Source organism: Sciurus carolinensis, chromosome 9, assembly GCF_902686445.1.
Source record: "Sciurus carolinensis chromosome 9, mSciCar1.2, whole genome shotgun sequence".
Taxonomy (NCBI): domain Eukaryota; kingdom Metazoa; phylum Chordata; class Mammalia; order Rodentia; family Sciuridae; genus Sciurus; species Sciurus carolinensis.
This window is the reverse complement of record NC_062221.1, coordinates 139,300,817-139,324,948: the sequence shown is the minus strand read 5'-3', so window position 1 is coordinate 139,324,948 and position 24,132 is coordinate 139,300,817. Positions and strand designations below refer to the sequence as shown.

The 24,132-nt window shown below is 54.8% G+C and overlaps 1 protein-coding gene and 1 non-coding gene across 6 annotated transcripts; one reads left to right on the top strand and one right to left on the bottom strand.

The window, feature by feature from the left end:
• Positions 1-208: 208 nt before the first annotated feature.
• Rrp1 (ribosomal RNA processing 1) lies at positions 209-24,078 on the bottom strand. Of its 5 annotated transcripts, none has more exons than XM_047563224.1 (13): positions 24,036-24,078; positions 12,270-12,352; positions 11,494-11,551; positions 9,898-9,983; positions 8,484-8,545; positions 5,795-5,924; positions 5,648-5,712; positions 5,288-5,460; positions 4,055-4,131; positions 3,279-3,376; positions 3,005-3,024; positions 2,114-2,233; positions 209-1,370 (listed from the first exon to the last, which is right to left on the bottom strand). In XM_047563224.1, the coding sequence occupies exons 2-13, from the start codon at positions 12,291-12,293 to the stop codon at positions 1,144-1,146; spliced, it is 1,140 nt and encodes a 379-aa protein (XP_047419180.1). In that variant the 5' UTR covers positions 12,294-12,352; positions 24,036-24,078; the 3' UTR covers positions 209-1,143. The 5 variants fall into 5 exon arrangements, with proteins under 5 accessions (XP_047419180.1, XP_047419178.1, XP_047419176.1 ...); XM_047563222.1 differs by lacking the exon at positions 24,036-24,078 and adding an exon at positions 13,297-14,111 and having other exon boundaries at positions 5,315-5,460; XM_047563220.1 differs by lacking the exon at positions 24,036-24,078 and adding an exon at positions 13,297-14,106.
• On the top strand, positions 15,816-15,892 carry Trnat-ugu (transfer RNA threonine (anticodon UGU)). Its single transcript has one exon. It is a non-coding gene; the product is annotated as a tRNA-Thr (tRNA).
• Positions 24,079-24,132: the final 54 nt, after the last annotated feature.

Here is a 24,132-nt window from a genome sequence, read left to right as displayed (position 1 = left end):
TCCGTGAGCAGGGAGACCAGTGCAGGGGCTCGTCTCTGTGCCATCAGGCCATGGCACCCAGGCTCTGGTCACACTCCCAGTCCTCCCTGTGAGGCGATTTCTGGACGAGATCAACATTTAAATCAACAGATTCTTGACCCTCCATGGCGTAGGGGGTCTTGGGCAATCACTTGATGATCTTTATTTAAAAAAAAAAAAAAAAGGGAAAGAAAAAGAAAGAAAAAAGCAGGTCCCTGAGCAAGAGGCCCCTCAGCCTCCAGCCCCAGCGGTGGGCTCCCGCCGCCGCCCTGCAGTTCACGCCTGCCAGCTCCAGGATCAGGCAGGCCAACTCAACACCTTCCCCACACGGAGGGGCCCTCCACCCACAGGGAGGTGACAGTCGGCTTTGCTACCTGGCTCTCCCCAGGCCTCCAACTAACTTCCCAGCCACCCGCAGCCCCAGATCGCAGCTGGGCAGGACAGAAGGGGCCGACTGCCCAGGTGGGGACACGTGCGACACACCCTGGACTCCTGCCACAGCATGGCCCCCCACCCCCCCAGGATGCCGGGTCTCTGCCTCCTAGTCACTGAGGGACAGAGCCAGATCTTCCTGCTACGGACAGGCCACCACACCACCAAGGAGCTGCTTGAAAACCCTGGGCTCACCGTGAAGCCCCGAGTGCTGGGCGGAGCCCGGCCCCGCCAGCTGCAGCTCTCACCAGGACTCTTTCCAAACATCTGGCAGACACTTTCATCCCCACAAAAATGGATATAAAATGCAAACAGTGCTCAGGAAGCCACACCTGCCACTTCACAGTGTCTAGCTGACACCTCAGACGCAGTGGTGCTCTGCAAAGACTGCACTGCATTTTATTCTATGGACACCAGGTAGGGTGGAGGGCCAGGCCTGATACAGGTATTGAGTCCCCAAGACTGAACCTTAGACTCAAGGCCATCACACCCAGGTGCATTTTCTAAGGCTGGATGAAATGAAAGGCCCGCACTCTCCCCCAGCCCCCTGCTTCTTCCTCTGCAGAAGTTTAGGAGCCGGGGGCACCCAGAGGCCATGGGAATGTGCCCAAGCTCCTGCCCCTCAACTCCCTCGGCTGCAGACAAGGAAAGCCCACAGTAAGCTCAGCTTCCACCCATCCTGGCCTGGCCATGTCACTTCCTGCTCTTCAGCGACGGTCTCTTTCTCCTCCCTGGCTCCTGGCCGTGGGTCACTGCGGTTCCAGCACCAGAGAGCTGCCTCGGCTTCCTCTTCCTCCTGCTGACCCCACTCTGGTTGCCAGTCTCTGCACACGCAACTTTGGGGCTGACCCCCTTCCAGCTCCTCTTCTTCACCATTTCCAAACCCAGGTCTGGACTAGAGGCCTCCTGGTCTTCCCCTGCTGAAACAGAGGCACGCTTCATCCACACAGAATCCTGAGGATGCCGTCCCATGGAGGACACGGCAGCCACAGCCCACCAGGAGACCTGCATTGCATAGACAGCAAGTTCCATGGTTACCTGTGCTCGTGACAAGGGGGGATGAACTCGGAGCCAGACCCCCTGGCCTGGCCAGGGGGGTTAATTCAAGTTGGGGCCAGGCTGAGGGCAGGCTGCTGAGAACTCACTGCCCAGGCAGGGAACATGGCAGGGCCTCAACAGCAGCGGTGGCCCAGGCTGGGTCAGTGCAGACATGAGGCGAGGAAGGCTCCTCAGCGGCCTGTAGCACCACGTCAGGCACAGGGCATGGCCACCCTGGGGCAAGCAGGCACCCAGGCCGACCACATCAATAAGGTGCACAGAGCAGCCCTTAGCACGAGTCCTGCCCAGCACCATCCTGTGTTCACCAAGGAGGGGCAGGGGCGAAAGAATGACCCTCTGAGGCTCCAGGACTGCCAAAGGACACTGGAGGAGGGTGCGTGGGTCAAGGAGAGGAAGCTGGCCTAGAGAGAGGCCTCCATGGTCTAGAGGGGACGGTTCCACAGACAGTGCGCTTCAGGCAAAGAGCGGGGAAGAGTCCTGAGACCATCCCAGAATATGTGGCCAGCAGGCACTGTGCTTGGAGGGGAGGCTTAAGGAAAGACACCAGAGGAGACCAGGGGCAAGGGACTGGGCAGCAGGTGAAGCACCGGGCGTCAGTAGTCACCTCCAGTCCTCCTCCTCTTGTTCTGAGACTTGAGTAGGCGCCTCCTCATCTTGCGCTCCCGCCTTCCTTCCAGCAGATGCCTGTAGGTTTTTTCTGGGATGTCATCCTCAGGGAAGGTGCCTAAGAACCAGGGTGAGAGTCAGGAGTCGAGGGTGGCCTGCACATGCTGCCCTTAAGAAAAGGCCTGTCCTAACTCCAGACGCGAGGTGCTCTCAACAACCCCACAGCTGAGATAGACAGTGCGGAGCCTGCACCATCCCGGCCCAGGTACAGCAGCACCGGGAAGCGGTTCTCAGACCATATATGAGGCCAGTCAACTTCTCAAACAGGCACGTGCTGGGAGGGGCACAAAGGAACCTGTGGGGATGGTCCCCCCACACCTCCACAGGTGCCCACACCCTGTGCAGCCCAACCCAGCATGTGTGACTTGGGCCCTTCACTGTGTGACCTTCATCTAAAAACACTGGCCTCTGGCTCCTGCTGCCATATGGACAGAGAATGGACCAGCAGGAAAACAAGTGATGGACAGGACAGTTGATGTTCCTGCAGGATCCCAGGGGTGGGCACGCAGGTACCCAGGTAAATCCTTCAACAGGCTGTGTGACTGAAATTCTGCATTACCCGCCCCCCACCCCCAAGGAGCTGTCTCTCAGTCTCCTGTGCCGCACACCGCAGAGTGCAGGGCTTCCTGCCCAGGCAGCAGCACCGCCATCAGCCTCTCCAGAGCCCTGGACCGGCACCGAGCCTCACAGACACCAGGGGGCTGAGGACCACAGGGAAAGCACTAGAGGAGAGCCGCAGAAGCCCTCAGCCCGTGGAAGCAGGGGAACCAGCGCAGGCCCATGATGAGTGCCTCCAGGTTGGGGCCACGCGGAGCCCATCAGTCCTCACCTCCAGCCAGGTCCTGCAGCCTGCAAGAGCAAGACAGACCTGTCACACAGCGTGGTTCTCCCACAGCATCCTGGGGACACACCTGGAGCTGCTGAGGGCCCAAGACACCCTGCCCTCGGTGACGCCTGTCGGCAGGAGCTCTGAAGCCCTCCGCCTAGCTGAGGTAGCCTCAGGGAGAGTGCAGAGGGGAACAGTGTCAGCAGAGGCAGTGGGGCTAAGACAGGCAGGTCCAGGGCCAGGGAAGGACAGGCCAGGTGCCCTGAACACCACTCACTTCTGGATCACTTTGTAGAGGCGCTTCCTGTTCTGAGAAGGAGTGCTCTGTCGACTGGCCACTTCAAACAGCCTGTTAGCCACAGCCTCATAGTCAAACTGTTTCAGAAAGAGAGGTCCAGGGTCAGTCACCTTCCTGCACCCCAGGAACACAGAACCCATGAGGCCCAAGCAGCCTTTGGTCCAGAACAGGGACTCCACCTGTCCACAAGCACACCTGAGGGTCCTGTGCTCCACCAGCCTACACCAGCATGGGCAGCGCTGTCCAGCACATTTCGAGGGCCATAAAGCCAGCCCTACGCACAACCTTAAATTCCAGCAGCCACAAGAGGATGAGGAAGTAGGAAGTGACAGTAATCTTACCTTTAACCCAAAACACCCAATTTTTCTTCACCTGACAGCAGTCGGTACCGCAATCTCACTAGGATACCCCGCACTTCCAACTCAGGTCACTGGTCTGACGCCCAATGCGACCCCAACGTCAACCACTCAGCACGTATCCCCTCATGAAGCCACCCAGCAGGGGAGGTCGCCCACTTGTCCAGGGCAAAAGGACTGCTGTGGGGCTGGCCTCTGCACCCCTACCCAGCACCTGGCCCCTCCCCATCACTGGCACTGCCCCTTGAAGACAAGCAGGCCTGCCACCTGTCCTTCCTCCAAAGCTGACCTCCATGAAGGTCAGTCTCCAAGTCCATGGCCACCATCCTCCCTCCCGGAGTCAGCGGCAGAGCAGGAGAGCAAAGGATGAGCTCACAGTCCACAGGCCCAGACACCAACCTGGAGGACAGGCTCAGAACTATCCTCGTCACCTCCCGTCTCCTTGTCCGTCTCAAGGTCAGCCCTGTGTATGGAGCCTAAAATGAAAAGGACCTCATGACCTCAAAAGCCCCATGTTGACGTGTGCAGGCCCTGGGAACAGAGCAGGCACAGGCTAGGGAGTACAGCAGGCAGCTGTCAGGACGCAGGTGGTCTCCTAGATGGTTCTCAGTGGATCTCAGGCAGTAAAGGTGGTGAAGTCCCACAGCAAGGAGGAAGGGCAGCCAGCCCGACCCTGAGGCAGTGGGAGATCGTGTTTCAGTCAGGGCGCTCAGTGCTGGGTTGGGCGCTCAGGGCTTTGCAGACACTGATTTCAGAAAGCAGGCACAGGACAACAGAGCTATGAGGGGCAGCACGTGTTCAGAGTGACAGCTGCAGGGCCATGGGGCCTACTCTGGAAGTGGTGCACTGCAAGCAGTTCTTAGGGAACCTGCCTGAGACTCTGGGATGACTGAGAAGGCCAAGGGAGGGCAGTGAAGGCACACACAGGATGGCCAGATGAAGCCCTGGGGACAGAGGGGCACAGGCTGACCCCCAGGAAGGCCAAGGGCTCACTGGCACGGCAACAAGTCCTGAAGCTGTGGGTGACCTGTCCTTCCAACAGGACAAGACGCTTGGTACACAGAGCCCCCTGCACAGCGAGACAGGGACACAGCAGCAAGACTGGAAGCAGGCAGGCTGGATCCGCTACTGCCAGAGCACCACGGCCATTCAAAAGGAAGTCGGGTGCCATACTCAGCACGAAACCCAGGTGCAAGGGACACTGACAGAACGCCCAGTCCTTGTGGGGGATGTGGGCCAGGAATGAGGAGCTCAACAGAGAAGCAGGTGATGGATGTGACCATGAGTGACCCAACATGGAGGCGCCCAGTATGAGGCAGGTGGAGGCCGCACTATAAACGAGGAGGGCAGGCAGCCTGAGTGGCAGGTAGACAGGGTGCAGGCAGGCCCCAGGGAGCACTGCAGCCACCCGGGGAACTGGGCTAGAAGGTAGTGGGGAGCACGGGGGGAGCTGGGCAGTGCTGGGAGCACCCGAGCTCCCATCAGGTAAGGAGAGCAGAGACCTGTGCCTGGTGCCCTCCAAGGTCATGGGCTGCTGGGCTGAAGCAGAAGCAGGGGACCAGCAGGCCCAGCAGGCCCAGTCCTGGACAGGAACTGTGGCAGGAGCCGAGCTCCACACACTGTGACCCTCACCTGCAGGAGTCTGTGGGATGGCAGGTCCTTCCAGAGACTCACTGTCGCCGTCTGACTCCTCGTTCGCCCCCTTCTGTGCATCCAGTTCGTTCATCAGGTCTTCAATGGCAAGCGGGGCCTGCTCCACAATCGTCTCAAAGATGCCCCGGGTGATGTTATGTAAAACCAGGGAGCTGAGGGTGGAGTGGATGCCAGAAAGCCTACTGGAGACGACCCTCCACAAGCAGCGCTGAGCATCCCCCCACCTCACCATGGCCAGCAGCCTCTGGAGCCGAAACACAGCCAAGAGGGGCAGCAATCCCCAAAGGCAGTCTCACCCAGAAGCAAGTGAGGATCGGGCCCCAGCCACCGGCCACTTACTCCTTAGTGCAGGCAGCCATCCTGCAGAAGGGGTCAATGAACCGCAGGTTCTGATCTGCCGTGAGCTGCGGGGAAAGCACAGGGAGCTGGTCGGTCTCTGGCGTGCGCACACACCGAGCTTGGTCACCCAACCAACCCTGGCCTCACCTCTTTAGCGCCCACTTTGGTCAGCTCCTCCAGAAAGATCTCAATGAAGTGGCTCTTCACTCCGTTGGGGGCCTGGCTGCTGGGGTGCAGGATCTCGGTGAAAAGCAGCTCCAGGAGCTGCTCAACCTGCCTGAGTAAGAGGGCAAATACAGCAGCAGCCACAAGAGTCACACGCCAACGGTGCCCCAACCTCTCGCCCTAAGGTTTAAGCTCCAGCTTAATGCACACAGGCAGGTGCCTCCATGGGAACACACCACCTTCTGCATCCACAGGTGGGTCTGTGCGGCAAGGAGCCTGGCAATCGAGGGTGTCTGTGGCCATGGCCAGCATCAGAAGGCAGTGTGCGTTGGGACCTCAGCAACACCTCAAACACTCAAGATGCAAGTGGGAAGAGGCCAGGCTGAGACAGGACACGACACCACCTTGTAAGGTCCTCTTCACTGTCCCCACAGGGTACAGCTCAGGAATGTGCATCAAGACAGAGCAGAGGTGGAGGGGAAGACAGTCCAAGAAGGGCTGAGGGCTACAAGTCATCTGCTGGCCTCTTAGGACCTGCACACGGGGTACAGGCTGGGAACACGTGCAAGTGGTAGCTCTTCCTGGCATGTGAGTTCATGTCTCAGGAGGTTCTGGACCTTGGACCAGAGAGCCCCAGGAAACCAACAGTCTTCAGGAGTCCTGGATTTACCCCAAATCCCAGGGGTGCTAACAGAGAAGAGCCCCAAGCTCAAAGCCCCTGGAAAATTCCGACAAAGGATCACTGGCTAAGGAAGGAAAAGTAACACTCCACCAGGCTCAGAAAAGAGAGGAGGCAAGACCTGCGCACATACCACGGCAAGAACCCGCTGCTGGCTCCTGCTCAACCTCATGCACTGTAAACAAAGACCTGTCTGCCCACGGGGACTGGGACGGGCAGTGGCAAGGCCCAGGCCATCAATTCTGCCTGTCCACAAACACTTACTGCCTGGGAAGAGGTTACCAGTGCTCCGCAGGATGCTCTCTGCAACCATGGGCTGTTACCATGAGGATGAAGCTACTTTTGTAACGGTAAACCAAAAAAAAGGTAATCACAATAAGGTCATTCCGAGGCACTGGGTCCCTTCTGGATGACTCACGTTACTAAGTCCTAAAATGAGTAAGAGTCACCTGGTTCTCAGTCCTCACTGGGAATGCAAGGATGAAAATCACACAAAACCAGGGGTGCTTCAGCCTGAGTGCAGCCTCACCCACAGAAATCCAAACCTCGAGGCCCTCAGTGAACCAGTCCAACTACTGCTGATTCTCCTTCACAAAGAAGGAAAGTGGGCCAGGCCAGGACCACGGTGTGAGCTTGGAGAGGGGCAGCCGGGCAGCCTGGGCCTCAAGCTGACACTGTCCCAACAGCCCTGACATGGCACTGGCTGGGTTCTTGGACTTGAAGCTCTTTGGGCACACTTTCTAATTACAAATCAATTCCAAATACATTTCTTCTAATCTACTCTCCCCCCACAAAAAATTTTAAAAGGAGAGAAAAGACAAAACCCTGCAGCAGCAGCAGGCCACCAGGCCTTTCTACTTTGAGATGGGTTCCAAGTTGCTGAGGCTGGCCTCAGTCTCCCAAGTCACAGATCACAGGTGGCACCACTGCCAGTGCGTTTTACAAGCACTCCTCCGTCAGGTGGAGGGACGTTCGGCCAGGGAAGCAGTGCAGTAGAGAGCGTGTACCTCGCAGGTACAGGCCCTGGGTTTTAATCCCAAGCACAAGAAAGGAAAAAAATATTTTTAAATATTACAAAGTAGTTTTCTGAGTTCTTTACGTTGCACACATATCATTCATTATCACGAAAAAAGCCAGGTGCAGTGGTGCACACCTGTAATCCCAGCAGCTCAGGAGGCTGAGACAGGAGGGTCAAAAGTTCAAAGCCAGCCTCAGCAAAAAGCGAGGCACTAAGCAACTCAGTAAGATCCTGTCTCTAAATAAAATACAAAATAGGGCTGAGATATGGCTCAGTGGTTGAACATGTTCAATTCCCTGTACATTTAAAAAAACACACACACGCACACATAATTACAAAAAAATATAATTTTTAAAATTAATTTTAAAAACTTTAAAATGTTAAACAGTCATAAACTCATTTTAGGCTATAGAACTCAGGCTGCCAATGAAGGTTTGAAAACCCAATGCCCAGCTTGGAGGCAGAGCCTCGGGTGGCCCAGGGGTCTCCCAAAGGGCAGGGAGGGGAAGCTGACCCTAGGCAGAGCACAGGACCAACAATGCCTGCAGGGAGAAGCCCACTGCCACCCGAGGAAGCAGAGGCTAGACAAACAGCTCACAGCAGGGGCACACAGGCCACCCACCCCATCGCTGCTGCTGAAAGGAAGACACAGGGAGGGGCTGAACACACTTAGAACGGGGAGTGGTGACCACCCAACAAAGCTGAACATGTCTTGTTTTCATCAAAAAGGGTGTCCCTGGCTGCTGGTCCCTCCACTGTGCCCAGTGGAGTCCATTCTGACTCTCAGCAATGGCACTTCCAGGGGCGCTGAACCATTTTCACCTTCTAAAAGGGCCTTCACCCTCAGCACCGTTGGGGGCATCCCTCAAGGTGAAGTCCAGCATCTCTTCATGACAAAGAATTACATGGGAAACTCAGACTGCCCTCCCCCAGTGCCAGTGGCCCAAGGACTCAGGTTTGCCATGGGGACCCACCTTTCTTCCCATCCTCGTGTTTTCAGGGCCTTCAGGGACTCATTCAGGACCATCCGCATGAGCTGGGGTACAAAAGGAAACACGTTAGGGGAACACAAGCCAGAGCTCACAGAGGCCCCTCCTGCTGCACGGACCAGGAGCTCCTGAGGGAAGTGCCACGCCTAGCCCATGCAAGTGGCCAGCTGAAGAGTGGCTGACGGGATGAACGCTGGCCGACACCTCACCACACCCTGCAGGCTCGGGGCCCAGGGCATGCACCCTACATGCAGTTGAGACTTAGCTAAGACACAGCTAAGCTGGGTCCACACACTGAAGCGGACGATGGCCATCTCAGAATCGAGGACGGGGTGAGAGGTGGATATCCTCCCCAGGAAGGCAAAGCCCACCACTTAGCCAGGTCTGTAGCAGGTTCCCTTCCCCAAGCCCTCCAAGGCCTCCACACCCCAATGGAGTGTGGCCCAATGTCTGCCCCCACACGACTTGAAGTTTTTGTAGCTCTCCTACCTTTGGGGCCTTAACACAGCATGCCCACAGGGGCCTGGGGCATGGTAAAAAGGGACTAAGGATCCTCAGACTTCCTCTGTGCAAGTACAGCATAGTAGCTAGGACACTGCTCCTGGGACACTATAGCACATGCCTCCCTACAGTGCCTCCCAGCTCAGCCCTGAGCTGCTGAACTTGGTCACACAGTGACCCCAGAAATGGGCCTTGAAAAGCAACAGCATGCATCATGTGAAAGGACTCAGCAACTATATCTCAGTGTGGTGACTTCACACAGAACTCCCCAGCCTCCAGTTCTGCATCCTGCAGAGATGGTGCCTGGTCCCGGTCCCCAGGCCCACCTACACCACAGAGCCCACCCTCCCCACTTCCTGAGCTCCACTTCTCTGCAGATGCTCCTCACCACAAGGAGCTAACACTCATGCTGCTCACAGAAGGCCAGCCAGGTTGGAGCTGGCCGCTGAGCTGTCCTTGGTGAGGCCCATAGTGCTGCTGGGCATCCCCACTGGGTTCACTGGCTTCAAGACAGTGACAAGGTTCCTTCATCTGAGGACTGCTCCCTTGACACAGTGCAAAGCTGTAGTTCCACAGGGAAAGGGAGGCCAGAGCAGCACAAAACCAGCTTCCTGTGTCTCTGAAGGTAAACCAGTGACCCCAACGGGGAGACACGGGAGGGAAGACAGGACACCAGTACCAACTGCCACAAACCACCCTCGCAGCCTCGCCGCCACCTCCCCAGGCAGCCCAAGCTCCTCTCTGAACCTAGAGTCCATGCAGGGGTTCTTCAACTGCTTCATAAACTCCAAGATGGAGACAAAGACTGCAGAATCCCCAGCCCACAGGGTTCAAGGCTACCCTCCCTCAGTGCCTTCACAAACTGCTGGGACAGGGCGGGCACCTGCATCCTCCTCACCATGTAGAACTTGTCCAGGCGCAATCTGTCGATGCCAGCCCACTCACGGTTCATGGTCTGCCAGAAGGTCTGCAGGAACAGGTGCTCTAGGGGCAAGAGTCACATCAACACTGAGTCACAGAGGGATGTGGCCACGCTGGGAGGGCAGGGGAGAACAGAAAGCCCCTACTGGAAGTCACACACAGGCAGCCTCTGGGGTTGCTCAGTCCCAGGGGCTGAGCAGAGAAGTGACACTGTGTATGTAGTTGAGCAGCAGGAAGCTCAGGCACACAGAGAGCCAAGCTCCCCAAACCAAAGCCACGTCCTCCAAGAAAGGCACGTGGAGGGAGCAAGGCAGCTGGCAAGAGAAGCAGCCCTCAGGCCACGTCCTCCCAGCTCCTCTGCTGCCACCTTGGCTCAGGCTGCAGACCTGACACCCAAGGCAGACTCCTCAACCGATGTCACCAAGGTAGCAACAACTGTACGTAGGATGCTCAGTGCTCAATCCATGAAACCAACCAGGTACATGAACCTACAGATAACAAGTGCATCCCACATGAATGCTACGGGTTGAAATGTGTTCCCCAAAATTAACATGCAGAAGTCCTAACCCCCAGTACCTCAGAATGTGACTATGAATGCAAAGACACAGGGTCTTCACAGACGTAATTAAGGTAAAATAGGGTCACTGGTGTGGGTCCTACTGACTGGTGTCCATGTTCGCACACGCACACATAGGAACACCACCATGAGGACACAGGGAGAAGACACTGTCTGCAAGCCAAGCAGAGGGGCCCCAGGAGGGACCAGTCCTGTCCACACCTTGGACTGAAGACACCAGGAGGGCAACTATCTCCCACCACAAAATCCCCGCAGCAGCACAGGGCTGGTGACATTACCCAGGCACAGGCAGGCCTAGGTTCACTAAACCATGGAAGCTAGGCGAGATGGACACCGTGGGCTGCAAGTTCTGCAAGTTCTTAGAGAGGACCAAATTGGGATCCACTCTACCAGTTATACAACACAATGAAAGCATCTCCCAAAGTGAGAAGCCAGGTGGGCACCCCTACTGTTGGGACTAAAACCCACTGTGCATACAACCAGCACCAGGAGCACTACTCCAGTTGCCGGCAGGGAAACTCAGTGCTGGCTGCCCTACATGCAGCATGGGGAGTCTAAGATGCTGGTGCCAGGCTGTGCCCCAGCAGCTGGGCAGGACAAGGCCTGGAGGTCAGGATTTCACAGGCTTCCCAATGGTTCTGAGGGACAGGCAGCATGAGAACTAGTCATCACGGACAGAACAAAGAGCTAGGAAACAGGCTGCAGGAATGTCACGACTCTCAGGTAGAACTCTGTCATCACCTGGGTGACCTGCACTCACTGCTCACTTTGACTTTCAAATGCGGGACCCCCAGCCTCTTGTGCTCTTGAGCTGAGTCTGTCTGGGCGAGTGGGTGGTGCAGGCCGAGCACTCAGCCGTGTCACACATGACAAACACCAGAGGCTGAATTGCTCCCTCTCGTTCTCGACTTCAGAACACAAACTTCAGTGTCTAGTGGCTTGAATCTCAGCGACTCTGGCATCTACCCGAGGGTTTAACTATGGCAGTGTACTCACGTGTCTCTGTGGTCTGAAAAGCATGGACAAGCTGGGAAATGGTCCTTCCAAGTTCCTCCTGTGAGGAGTAAGAAACACCCTCAGTCCCTGAAGCACTGTGCTCTTACAATAGCAGGTCGACACACTCCGAGGTCCACTCACTCACCAGAGAGCTGGGGCAATGAGTCTCAACCCAGTGGACCTGAGTTGTGCAAGTTTCCCCCTGCTGAGAAAGAACCCTGCCACAGACAGTGGCAGTCGCTGCTCTCCTGCCCAAGGCTACTCCCTGAGCAAGGGGCTGGTCACAAGGGGAATGGGAGAGCAGAGAGAGAAAGGAGCCTCGTGTCAGCAGGAGATGAAGTCAAGACCCGCGAGTCACCCGCTGTCAATCTGCCTTTGTTTGCCAATCATCACCCAGTGCGTGTGCTAAAGCAGCAGAGTCCACAGCCTCACTGAGAGAAGGATGCTTAGTAAATAAGCACCTTCACACCCAGGCGATTTTGAAGAGCAAAGGCTCAACACTTTGAAAACCACTTTGAGAAATCCTTATCGCAGAAGACCTGACCCATCCCCGAATTCCATTATTTCAGCACTCAGTTTCAACCAAATGGGACACTTCACCCATGCCCTGGCCAGCACTGCTACTGCCAGTGGCGCACGACTCAGCAAACCTCGCCCGTGCTCAGCACATGCCAGAGTCACTGTAACCAAAGACCTTGCCCTCCTGCCAGACAGAATAAAGCACTGAGGGCACACAGCTTCACCCACCTTCTGTGGCTTCCTTCCCGTGCACTCACCTGCAGGAGCGGCTTGTCCTGCATCCACAGGCAGTAAAACAGTCCTTTCCATATCTTCAGCAGCTCGTCGTGTGTGAAACCACCTGTGTCAAAACAGTAACATTCACACTAAGCAAACCTCCACCCCAACCCTTTAGTGCCAGCCACCAAGCCTATGGATTAGTCCAAAATCCTATTCGCTGTAAAATCAATTGGGGAGCAGTCTTCCCCCTCCCCAAGCCATTCTTCAGTCTCTGGAGGATCCTCCCCAGGTAACTCCATCCACTCAATAAACACTGAGATGTAACAGGCAGGCGCCAGGTACCCTGGAACTCCTGAAATTCAAAATTCAGAATTTCATCCCTGATTGGATGGCGGCCCCTCAGGTGAATTTAACGGTGGTCATTCACCCAGTGTTACATGGAGTTTTATGCTTTTCTGTGTTACCTCTTTGACATTCAAAGAAAGTCTCACTTAGTCACTGGAGTGGGCAAAGGATGTTGACCGAGGCTGCAGTGTGTGGACCGAAGTCCCCTGTGGAGCTTCCTAACCCGGGAGCCACTGACCCGAGCCTTGGCTCAGGTCCACTGGGCTGAGATCCTGGAATTTGCATTTCTAAGGAATGTACAGGTGTGCCGAAGCTGTGGCAGGGGCCTGACAGTCTCCGAGAACCGCAGGTACAATGAACAGTTAAGCAAGAAGCGTGTCCTGGTCCTCGTGGAGGGGGGCAAGGGAAAGTCGGGCAAGCCACCAACTACGCTACAGTGCCAAGGGCAGCGGCGCGGAGATGCGCCGCCCAGATGACAGGCTGGAGCAGCAAGAGGGGGCACGTTCTGCTGGGGTCTTCCCCGAGAGCAGGAGGCCCGACGGGGACCTGGAGAGGGTGGCCGAGGGGCCACGTGTCACCGCCCCGCCAGGTCGGGCGGCCGGGGCGGGAGCCCAACGCGGTGAGGACGCGCCCGTCGGCCCCACGAAGGCCCCACGCGGCCCCGAGGCCCCAGCTCGGGTCGTCGCCGCCCCTCGGTGTTCCGCCCGCACCCCCGCCCACCTGTGGCCCGCTGGGTCCTGGCGACGATGTACTTCCGGAGCTTCCGCACCGCCCGGTCCCGGGTCACCTGCTCGTTCCCCGCGAGGCGCTGCGCCAACTGGATCTCGGGCGGGAGATGCGTGCGCGGACCCATAGCGACCGCGACGGGCACGGAGGAGAAGCACAGCCCAGGCCCGCGTCCACACTGCGGCGCGGCGCGCGTGTGACGAAATGCCTACGTCACCCTCCCGCGCCGCCGCGCGCGCCGCGTCAGTCCTCCGCGCCGCCGCCGGGACGCACGCCGTCGCCCCGCAGCGCCGAGTCGCGCCACCGCTCCTGCCGCCAAGACGGGCGACCGCAGGAGGGAGCCCCGCGACGAGCCCTCGGAGGCGGTCTCTTTCGCCGAAAAGCGAGCGAGGCCGTCGCCGCTCCAGGCCGAGGGACGCGCGGGACAAAGGAGGGCGGACCCCGAGGAGGGCAGAGCGCGCCTTAGAAGGCTTGGCGTACCCTGGCCCCAGAACGGGCCGCCCACGCCGCTTGGGCAGGTTGGGAAGACGCGCATACAGACGAGGTGGTGCGATGCAGAGCCGCGTGGAGCCCCGTAGGTGTGACACTGCTCTTTTCGTAGAATGGGGCCCAGCAGACTCTCGAAAAGGCTGTGTCAGGAGACCCGAGTGTCCAGAGCCCAGGACCACGCTGGGCTCCGTGATTTGCTAGGAGGACTCACAAGACCAGCGGACAGTTGAACTCATATTAGTGGCCCAGATCTGGCTGCCCAGCACATCACAGGCCAATCAAGAGACAAGGAAGATGGCTTTATATGAAAAGCCGACGGCCCAGTGTCGTCCTTGCCAGGAAGCTGGCTAAGGGGTGGATTATATGGGAGATGAGCAACGGAGTCCTGTGGGCGCTTCTTCACAGCTGGGGCTTTGTGGCTGAGTGACGCACATCATGTCCTAATCACCTAGTCACAAGATGCTTTTCACTTCTGCAAACCTCAGGAACAAAGATCATTATTTTCTGGGGCGATTCTTGTCACTCATTGATTAGTTTGCAGTTTCTGACATTACACTATGTGCAGACTGGGGAGCTGATCACCAAACCCACCAGTATGGAAGAAAACAGACATAGTGGCACTCACCTGTAATCCCAACGACTTGGAAGGGCTAAGGCAGGAAAATTACAAGTTCAAGACCAGCCTCAACAATTTACCAAGGCCCTCATAACTTAGCAAGATCCTGTCTTAAAAAATAAGGGCTGGGGGTGTGGTTCAGTGGTAAAGTGCCCTTGGGTTTAATCCCCAGTACCCACTCTCCTCAAAAAAAAAAAAACAGTTCACCTGACTATTGTGGAAGAGGAGGGTCAGGCCAGGTCAAGTAGGGAGGTGCGCAAGAGATCTGGGCTCAGTACTAGGCTTCATGAGAGGTATATATATATATATATATATAGTTGTAGATGGACATAACACCTTTATTTATTCATTTTTATGTGGTGCTGAGGATGGAACCCACTGCCTCATGCATGCCAGGCAAGCATTCTACCATTGAGCTGCAACCCCAGCCCTCATGTGGTTTATCACAAAAAGATGCAAAGCAAAATCTGCAAAGGAAAAAGGTGCTTGGGGTGGGGGCTAGCCAGGTGGGAGTCTCCCTGAGACTTCTGGGTGGAGTAGGATGGGATGCTCCTGATTTCCCAGCAGTGAGTTGCGACAACTTGTGTGAAATGTTGCCAACTAGGGAAGCTTGTTAGAGACGTAGCGCCCAAGGGTTTTATTAAGAAGTGGTCACGTAGCAGCTTCTTCCCGGCACGTACCAAAATATCAGACTCCCAGCAGGAAAGCAGATGCTCATCATAAGCCATATTTGTACAGATTCGGCAATGACATCCTCTTCTTCTGAAATCCAGGTTCCCCAAAAGCAGTCCTTTTAAAGGGCAGCAGTCAGATAAATATTTTCAGCTTCATATGCTGAATAATTTTGTATTATAACAAAAAATCAGCTAGAAATTCTATGTAAATTAATGTACCTGGGTTCAATTAGAGTTCTGTTTATTATTTAATTTTGGTACCAGGGACTGAACCCAGGAGCACTTAACCATGGAGCCACATCCCCAACACTTTTTATTTTTTATTTTGAGACAGGATCTTGCTGTAAACAAGGCTGGCTTCAACTTGCAATCCTCCTGCCTCAGCCTCCTGAGTCCCTGGTGTTACAGGTGTGTCCCACTGTGCCCAACGAAGCTTTATTTTTAAAAATGTGGGACTGGACACAGTGGCACATGCCTATAATCCCAGCAGCTCAGGAGGCTGAAGCAGGAGGATCACGAGTTCAAAGCCAGCCTCAGCAAAAGTGAGGCACTAAGCAACTCAGTGAGACCCTGTCTCTAAATAAAACACAAAACAGGGCTGGGGATGTGCCTCAGTGGCTAAGTGCCCCTGGTTTCAATCCTTGGTACCCCCCACAAAAAAAGTTATTTTAATAAGTGCACAGTGATTCCTCTTTAGGAAACTTAAAAGCTGTTTTTAGAACCATAAGATAGGGGGCTGGGGAGATAGCTCAGTTGGTAGAGTGCTTGCCTTGTAAGCACAAGGCCCTGGGTTCGATCCCCAGCCCCGCCAAAAAAAAAAAAAAAAAAAAAAAACCATAAGATAGTATTAATGAGCAGTGAAATGCAAATCAGTAACATAGCAGGGTCATGGGTTTTCTTTAAATTGCTTTTAAGACTAATGAATAATTGAGTAGCTTACAGAAAAAACAACAGGTGTACTAACGCTGCAAGTAAACAGGTGGAAACAAAAGGAGCCAATTGAGAAATACATCAAGAAGGAAAGACGGGTGGGGCTGACTCTTGCCAGGCTAACTGGAGTCACTGTATAGTTAGGGTTGATGGCCACAGGTTTCTCAACCAACGTCAGAGGGAAGTTCTTCAGTAGTGCAGGTGAGCTGAGATGAAGCCAGCCTGGTCACTGACCCAAGCACCTGCATTAACATAGGACTGACTTGTAGATGAAACCCCCTCAATGGGATGGTCACCATGGCAGGTCCTGAAAGCACCAACTAGGGCCAATGACCCCTAACCACAAAGGAGGAGTAAACATATTCTGGGTGAAGACAGCAGAAGGTGGATGTCAGTCCCAGGGCAAGTGTACAACTGTAATAAATTTGTTGTCCTCTGCCCAGAGATGACTTTCTCTCTCAAGGGTGTTCTTTGAGCCTTACTTTACTTTCACTTACAATAAAATTCTCTTATTTGACCTTTTGTGTCTGCCTTTAAATTTTCTTTTGTGGGAACACAAGAACCAAGGCTTGGGGCATCAGCTCCCCACTTGACTGTGACAGCACCATCCAGTATGGACACTGAAATAAGTGGGGTAGAGTGCTTGCCTAGCATGCATGAGGCCCTGGGTTCCATCCCAGCCCATAAAAAGCCAACATGAAGTTAGTGGGTGAAAGTATCATGAGAAACACACGTGCCAGGTTTCTAAGGACTTACGACAAAGGGAAAGCAATCTTTCCAGTGGAGAGATCAGCACATACCCCTTCACAAAGTGATCGAAGTCATGGCCAGAGCTAGGACGTCAGTGTCACGCACCTAGTCGGATGCCCTAAGAAACATTCCTCAAAATGACTGAAACTCTTAAAAGTGTCAAGGACATGAAAGAACTTTTTCAGTTCCTCTAAAACAGTGCTGTATGGGAGAAGCCTGGACCAGAAAGAAGCCTCTGGTAGGATGCTGGGGGAAGGCAAAGGCATGGCAGACAGTTACAGGACAGTCCGGCTGTGCTGGCTTCCTGCTTTGTGACACTGTACTGCATCTGTGTAAGCTGTGTAAGATTTGAGCCTTTGGGGACATAGGAAGAGCTGACAGGAGTTCTGTTTTTTTTTTGTTGTTTGTTTTTTGGTTTTGTTTTTTTTTTTTTCCAGTGCTTAGGATGAAAACCAAGGCCTCTAATACTGAACTACATCCCTGTTCCTTTTTATTTTGAGTCAGGGTCTTGAATTCAAGCCTTTGTCCTGGAGTGGCAGGAAAAGTGGGGGCAGATCTGAAAGAAGGTTATAGGGAAGTTCAGAATCAAGGGCTAACCAATAGCATTGGTACTTTCCCAAGACCTGATGGGCACAATGTGGACCAACGGCATTGACCCAAGGGCTATGTAGGTCCCTAGAGTATAGCACATTCGGGGACAACTTGCTATAGGGTCCCTTCTCACCCTCTTTCCTCCTCATGTGAATAAATCCTAGTCCTTTTTCTCTTGCCTTCCGTTATTGTATGTGGATTTTGTTCTTTGAAATTGCAAGACAAGACCCAGAAAGAAATTGGCCATGAGCTGCTGGGGTCTGTTGGGACACTGGAGGGCATAGCCACATGCCCCTGGAGAGTAGAAGGGAAGAGCTGCGACCCTCCGAGCTGACGCTGTGATTAGCTAACACTAAAACAGGCTTTCTGGGTTGCAGAGGCCTCCAGGTGATCCACACCACGCCCACCATCAGAAGCACAGAAGCTAGTTTCATCTCAAACTCCAGTTTCATCATTGTGTTGCCCGGGCTGGCCTGGAACTTGTGATCCTCCTGCCTCTGTTTCCTGAGTCACTGGGATTTCAGGTGTGCGCCACTGCACTTGGCTTCTGTACTGTTTTTAAAAATTATTTCAGTATAAAGGATTTTAAAGATTGAAAAGTTAAAAGGAGAAAGCCTTTTTGGCTTTCTAATTTTAGAATTTGGGTAAGGAAATATTACAACTTCATAGACACTGCCCTTTGCTATCAGCTCCCACAGGCAGGGATTTTTGTTTGTTTTGTTTCCTACATCTAAAACATTGCCTCATTGATGAGCATGTAAAAACAGCTGTGCCCACTGGGTCACGCTACTACGGAAGGGTGCACACTGTCCCACAGATGATAAACTCCAGCGTCTCATCTCCCCGCAATATGGTGCTGATCCACCTCCTGCCTGAGGTTGTCCTGAACATGCTTTGTCTTCTACAGTATAAAAACTCCATGGTCAGGGGTCTTGTGTGGTTTCCTAAGTCTTGGTCTTTGAACTCCAGGCTCAACTTGATGAAAATGTGGGTCCAAGTGTGCATATGACATCTTTAAAGCTGTGTCACTCCCATGCTCGGGGACACACAGTGACGCACGGGGAAGAGGACCATTTCTGGGGCTGCTGTGACAAACACCACAGACCTGGTGGCTTAACACCGTGGGAACTCATTCTCTCGCAGTTCTGGAGGCCTGAAGTCCAAGGTCAAGCTGCCCGGGGGCCTGCTCCCTCTGAGGGCTCCAGTCTCCACCTGACTGCGCCAGGCCTTCTCCCTCTGTCCATCCTCACCAGCCATCCTTTGTGTCCTGTCCTCTTCTTATAAGGACACCACCATTGGATTTAAGGCCTACCCTGATCCAGCAGGACCTCCTCTCCACTGGTTACTTCTGCAAAGACCTTGCTTCTGAAACCAGGAAACATCTGCCACTGCCACCTGATAAGCTAATAACTCAAGAGACAGAGTGACAGAGAAGAAAGCCTGACTGGCAACAGGCCGCAGTGGGAAATGGAGAGCTGTCACCAGATTCCATCGCGCCCAGGGCTGCAGGTGCAGAAGCTTGGATGGGGCTCCAGGGGGCCTCGTGTTGGCCATGGCTGGTGGCCATCGGCATGGTCGCTGATCCTTGCAGGAATCCGTTCTCTTGCTGGGCTGCGATGCTGTGTCCAGGTGACCAGACACACTGGGAGTTCCTGGTCCTTCAAACGCGAAGAGAGAGGACTGCGGAGGAGGCAGGTGGCCACTGCTGCCTTCCCCTAGGCTTCTCTTCAGTCGGCCCCTTGGGGATGAACACGAAAGCCCCACTTGCTAGTGCCAGCTGCGAGTTAACCACTCGCCAACTTCATTTCCCAAGTGAGGTCACACTCACAGGTCCTGCATGGACACGTCTTGGGGAACCTATTCAGTCCACTTCAGAAGGGGCAGGACAGGAAGACAAACACTCACTACACTAATGAAGGCCTGCTGTGTGCCCTGGACTTCGGGCGCACCTTCGTGGAGCCTCGAAACAATCCTGTGAGGCAGGTGCCGTGCTGACCCTCCGGCAGATGAACCGTGTCCAGGTCAGTGAGTGAGGACGCAGAGCACAGCCACAGCAGGTCCCAGTGTCTGCCGGTGTGGTGCCCCGGGTTCCAGCTAGGACGCTTCCCGGGCTGTGCACCTGGGCAGGCGTCCCTGGTCAGAGCTCTGAAGAGCAAGATCAGTGCAATGCCGCTGTGGCCACGCTAAATCCCAGTGCTTCCTCAGCAGGGGCCTCGGGCCCCTCCGCAGCCCGAGGCTGCACCCTGCCCCCCACCTGCTTCCTGCAACACGGCCACCTCCACTTGCCTGCGTCTCCCCTGACGGGCCCCTCCACCCCATCACAGGACCTGGGGAGGAGGTGAGGTGGGGAAAGAGCTTTCCAGGGCCTGGAGAACACCTAGGTGTCTATTCATTATTTTCTATGTATAAATTAAAAAATAGTTTAATCATACTGTAGTGATGATTTTGTAACCTTCTTTCACTAACACTTAGCATTTTCCCACAATATCACTAACTTTTCAAATACATACATTCTAAAATAAAACATTTTATTTTTCTAAAAGATTTTTTTTTTGCACTGAGGAATTGAACCCAGGGGTGCTTTACCACGGAGCTATATCCCCAGCTGTTTTTTATATTTTATGTTAAGACGGTCTCACTAAGCTGTTTAGGGCCTTGAGAAATTACTGAGGCTGGCTTTGCACTTGCAGTCCTCCTGCCTCAGCCTCCCAAGTCGATGGGATTACAGGCATGCACCACGGCCCCTGGCTCGAAAGTTTTTTCTTTTTTTTTTTTTTGCCAGACATGGTGGTGCACTCCTATAATCCCAGCAACTCAGGAGGCTGAGGAAAGAGGGTCACAAGTTTGAGGCGCGCCTCAGCAACTTAGTGAGGCCCGAGGCAGCTTAGAGAGACCCCGTCTCAAAATAAAAAGCAAAAAGGACTGGGGATGTGTCTCAGTAGTAGAGTGCTCCTTGGTTCAATCCCCCAGCAGCCCAAGAACACATTCAGAGAGATACAGAGAAGTGCAGAGAAGGGAGTTTAAGGTACCTGCGGCCCACTTCCCAGGACGGCTGATGTGAGGCCTGAACCCTGGAACCTCCAGGGGAAGGGCCGGAAACACTGGCCTGTGAGAACCTCTTCGTAGCCAGTCTTCCTGGCTGTGGGAAGGGACTGGGTACTGCAGCTGCGTCCACATTCTGGGAGGGCCATTTGTGTTGATAAGCTTCTACCCAGCCATTCACTTTCCTTAAGACAATTGTTGGGACAACTTTGATTTTGATCTTGTTTTTTTTAATTTCCTCGAGCGTGTAGGTGTTGAACCTGTTCCCGCCCCTGCTCTGTAGCAGACATGGAGGTGGGAGAGGAGGTCACCCTGCCCTGCCTGCCTCCCAGCCCCTGCCAGCTCTGAGGGCGGCTGGCTCCTTTGCAGAGAGCCTGAATCAACAGCCCTGCTTTGTTCTCACCTTGTCTGTTTCCACAGGTGTTACCCTCCCACTTGTAAAACGTGGGCACCTGGGCACAGCAAGGCGCAGGCCGTCTGTCTGCCTGCTGGGGACCCCCTAAAGCACACTGGGAGATGCTGAGACAGGAGCTGCGTCAGGACAAGGAGCAGCAGGTGTGTTCGAAAGGCAACTGCCCCCCAGTGGGGTCCCAGCTGTCCTTCCAGTCCTCCAGTGGCTCTAAGCTCAGCCCGCTCTCTGCCACCACAAGTGAAGAGCAGTGGCCTGTCTTCCCTTGACTCACCCAGTCTTTGGGAGCTCCCCATCCATTCAGAGAGGGCTAGCTCAGAGGGGCCCGCTCAGAGGCAAAGCCACCATCTGCCCCATGTGGGTGTCCCAGAGCGGCCAGGCCCATGGGGGTCTCCACCATGTGTGGTTTGCCCACACTGGGAACCTGTTCTCCTGCCTATTTTCTGCTATTTCCCTTGATACTGATGAGTTGGTACATTAATAAATGCTTAACTGTTCAAACCTGTTTCCTTCTCTAGCAACCAGAAAGTCTCAGGCTGGGATTTAACTGGCAAGGAATTCTGCTGATGTTTTTGATGGGAACTGGGAACAGGTGTGAGTCACTTGCACAAGAGCACCAGCAGGAAGGCCAAAAGCTGGATTTGCCTCAGGGAGGAGGACTGCGGGACCGAGCAGGAACAAATAAATGAATGCAGCTTGGATCCTCCCTGGGAAAACAGGGTTCATAGGCGAGATTTCAAAATAGCTTGACTTCAAGATCTTGATCTTTCCAAAGACAGATTTCAGATGGAAGTGCCACTCGGCTCTCGTGGGGGCCCAGGGTGACTCTGGCGGGGACAGGAGATTCGTTCTTTCCCCTGGCTTCCCTAAGGTGAATACACCAAGGAAGGAGGTCCAAGTGTTTCCAGAGCTTCCAGCTGAAACACCAACATAACCCAGTGCACACACAAGCGACGGTGACAATGACAAGGCTCCCGGCTTGCTGGGGGCGCTCCTTCACTCACTCGGTCCTTTAGAGACTCTTTGGAGCTGGTCAGGTGCGTCATCCCCACAGGGGCACAGAAAGGTGCACACCACACAGTGGGACATGGGCTGCATCCACACTCTGGCGTGTGGACTCAGAGCCAGCCCTCTGAGGTGGCCCACACCTGCACCAATAGGACAGAGAACAGCCAGACCACAAATGGCCAGAGGACTGACTCAGCCACCATGCAGGAGCCAGACAAGCTCCGCCGGCCTGCGGCCACCGGAGGCCAGAGCCTCTGGTAACTTCTCTAGCACCCTCCCTTTAGCCTTTAACTCTGTGTCACTTGCTCTGAGGTGTAACCTGCAGGAAAGCAATCTGTCTGAAGACCTACACAGCCAGCTGTGCAGGCCTGTGATCCAGCCTCCCTGCAGGCCAGGCAGGAGGAGGTGACTTAGACCCCCTCAAAGTAAAATTTTAAAGTCCCAGCACCACAGGAAAAAAACAAAAACAAACAAACGAAAACAACAACAAGCCAGGCATGGTGGTGCACGCCTATAATCCCAGTAGCTCAGGAGGCTGAGACAGGAGGATGATAAACTGAAGGACAGCCTCAGCAGCTTGGTAAGGCCCTAAGCAACTTAGCAAGTTGACTTAAAATAAAAAGGGCTGGGAATGTGGCTAAGTGGTAAGCGGCCCTGAGTTCAATCCCTGGTATCTAAATAAATAAATAGTAACAAGGGCCAAGAATGGAGCTTGGTGGTAAAACGCCCCTGGGGTCAATCCCCAGCACCAAAAAAAAAAAAAAAAAAAAAAAAAAAAAATCAATCAAACTATGGGAACTAGTCTCAAGAGGTCAAGATCGCTCAAGCCATTGTGACCAAAGAAGGAGATGCACGCCCTGTATTCTCCCTATAAAAGCCCTGTGCACTCCTGAGCCCCCAGGACTGAGCCTTGAGGATGACAGCCCCTCCATCTTCCAAGGTGCCCACCCTTAAACTAGCCTACCTCCTTCCTGCCAGCTCTTGCCTCCCCAGCACCTGGTTCTTGAGTTGCCAGCAGCCTGGACCTTGGGTCACTAACATGCTGCTGTGAGCCCAGACAGCCATGTCAGCCACTTCTTAATGTCTGTCCCCACTTCCAACTTAGGACCAACCAAAGAGCCTCGAATATGCCCCTTAAATCAAGTGCACAGAGCTTTCTTCCTGTGAGCACTACCCTGGGCCTCCCTGTGCAGGGGGAGGCCACCTCCCCTGCCTGCCTTCAGTCTCTGCTGAGGGCAGCCAACCCCTAGCCTGGCAAGCCTTTAACAAACCTGCTTTCTAAATCCTTCTCATGGGGTGGCCTTTGTTTCCAAAACTTAGCCTGCATTTTAATTGAGGGCAATGATGACCCAGGTCCAGCAGAGCGGGAGGGACATCCCCAGGCCAAACCTCCCCTAGACTGCATCTTTTACTTGGACGCCTATTTTCTGATGCTTCTTCTACACAGAAAAGATCTCCGTTTTTACAGGGATGGAATTTGTCTCCACTCAACAATCATGGGAGTCTGTTCCTCCCCAGCCCAGGCCAACTGCCCTGACTTCCCGCCCTCCTCAGAGGTTACAGGGCAGCCGCGTCCTGCAGTACTGAATGGCCCACCTCCATCGCCTCAGGGCTGCTTCTGCTGGGCCAACCAGACAGCACCCTGGAGTGGACCAGCCCAGTGTTCACGGAGGAGCAGCCCTAGAGGGTGAGGGAAGGGCTGGGTCTTTCTGAGATGCTAGTCCAGGCAACTCGCAGCACGTATCTGTCCCAAATATGGCAGGCAGCCCTCCCCTCCTCTCTCCTCACCTCCCCTCAGGAGGTGAGTCTAACCAAATCCTATGCCAGATCCCACAGAACCAAGCCCTGTTCTAATTCCTCAGATGTGCCCCCGCCCCACCCCTGGCTGAGGCCATGAGTCATTTCCTTCCCCTTCCTGGGCCCCCACTGTCCTCCGTCTTCTGCCATTCACCGTGTCCTGATGTCCACTGCAGGCCACACAACTGGGTGGCCGAGCGACCCACGGCAGCCCACCTCCTCCAGGTCGTGCTGGGCCCCTGCTTCTCCCCTCGCCTTCTGCAGCTCTCAAGTTGTGCTGGGCCTCCTGCGGGGCCCCTGCAGTCCCCCGCACGCACCTGGCGGCAGGATTGGGCTGTCGGCCCTGCACCCGCGCAGGGCAGTGGAAGCGACCCGCCCCGCTGCGCTCCCTGCCCACCACAGTGCCCGTGGGACGACCCGTGCACACCTCCGCCCACTGCGCGGGGGCCGGGGCTCTAGGTCCCCGCGTGGCTGTCCGACCAAACTCCGTGCCCACCCGAGGGGCCGGACCGCAGGCTCCTCCT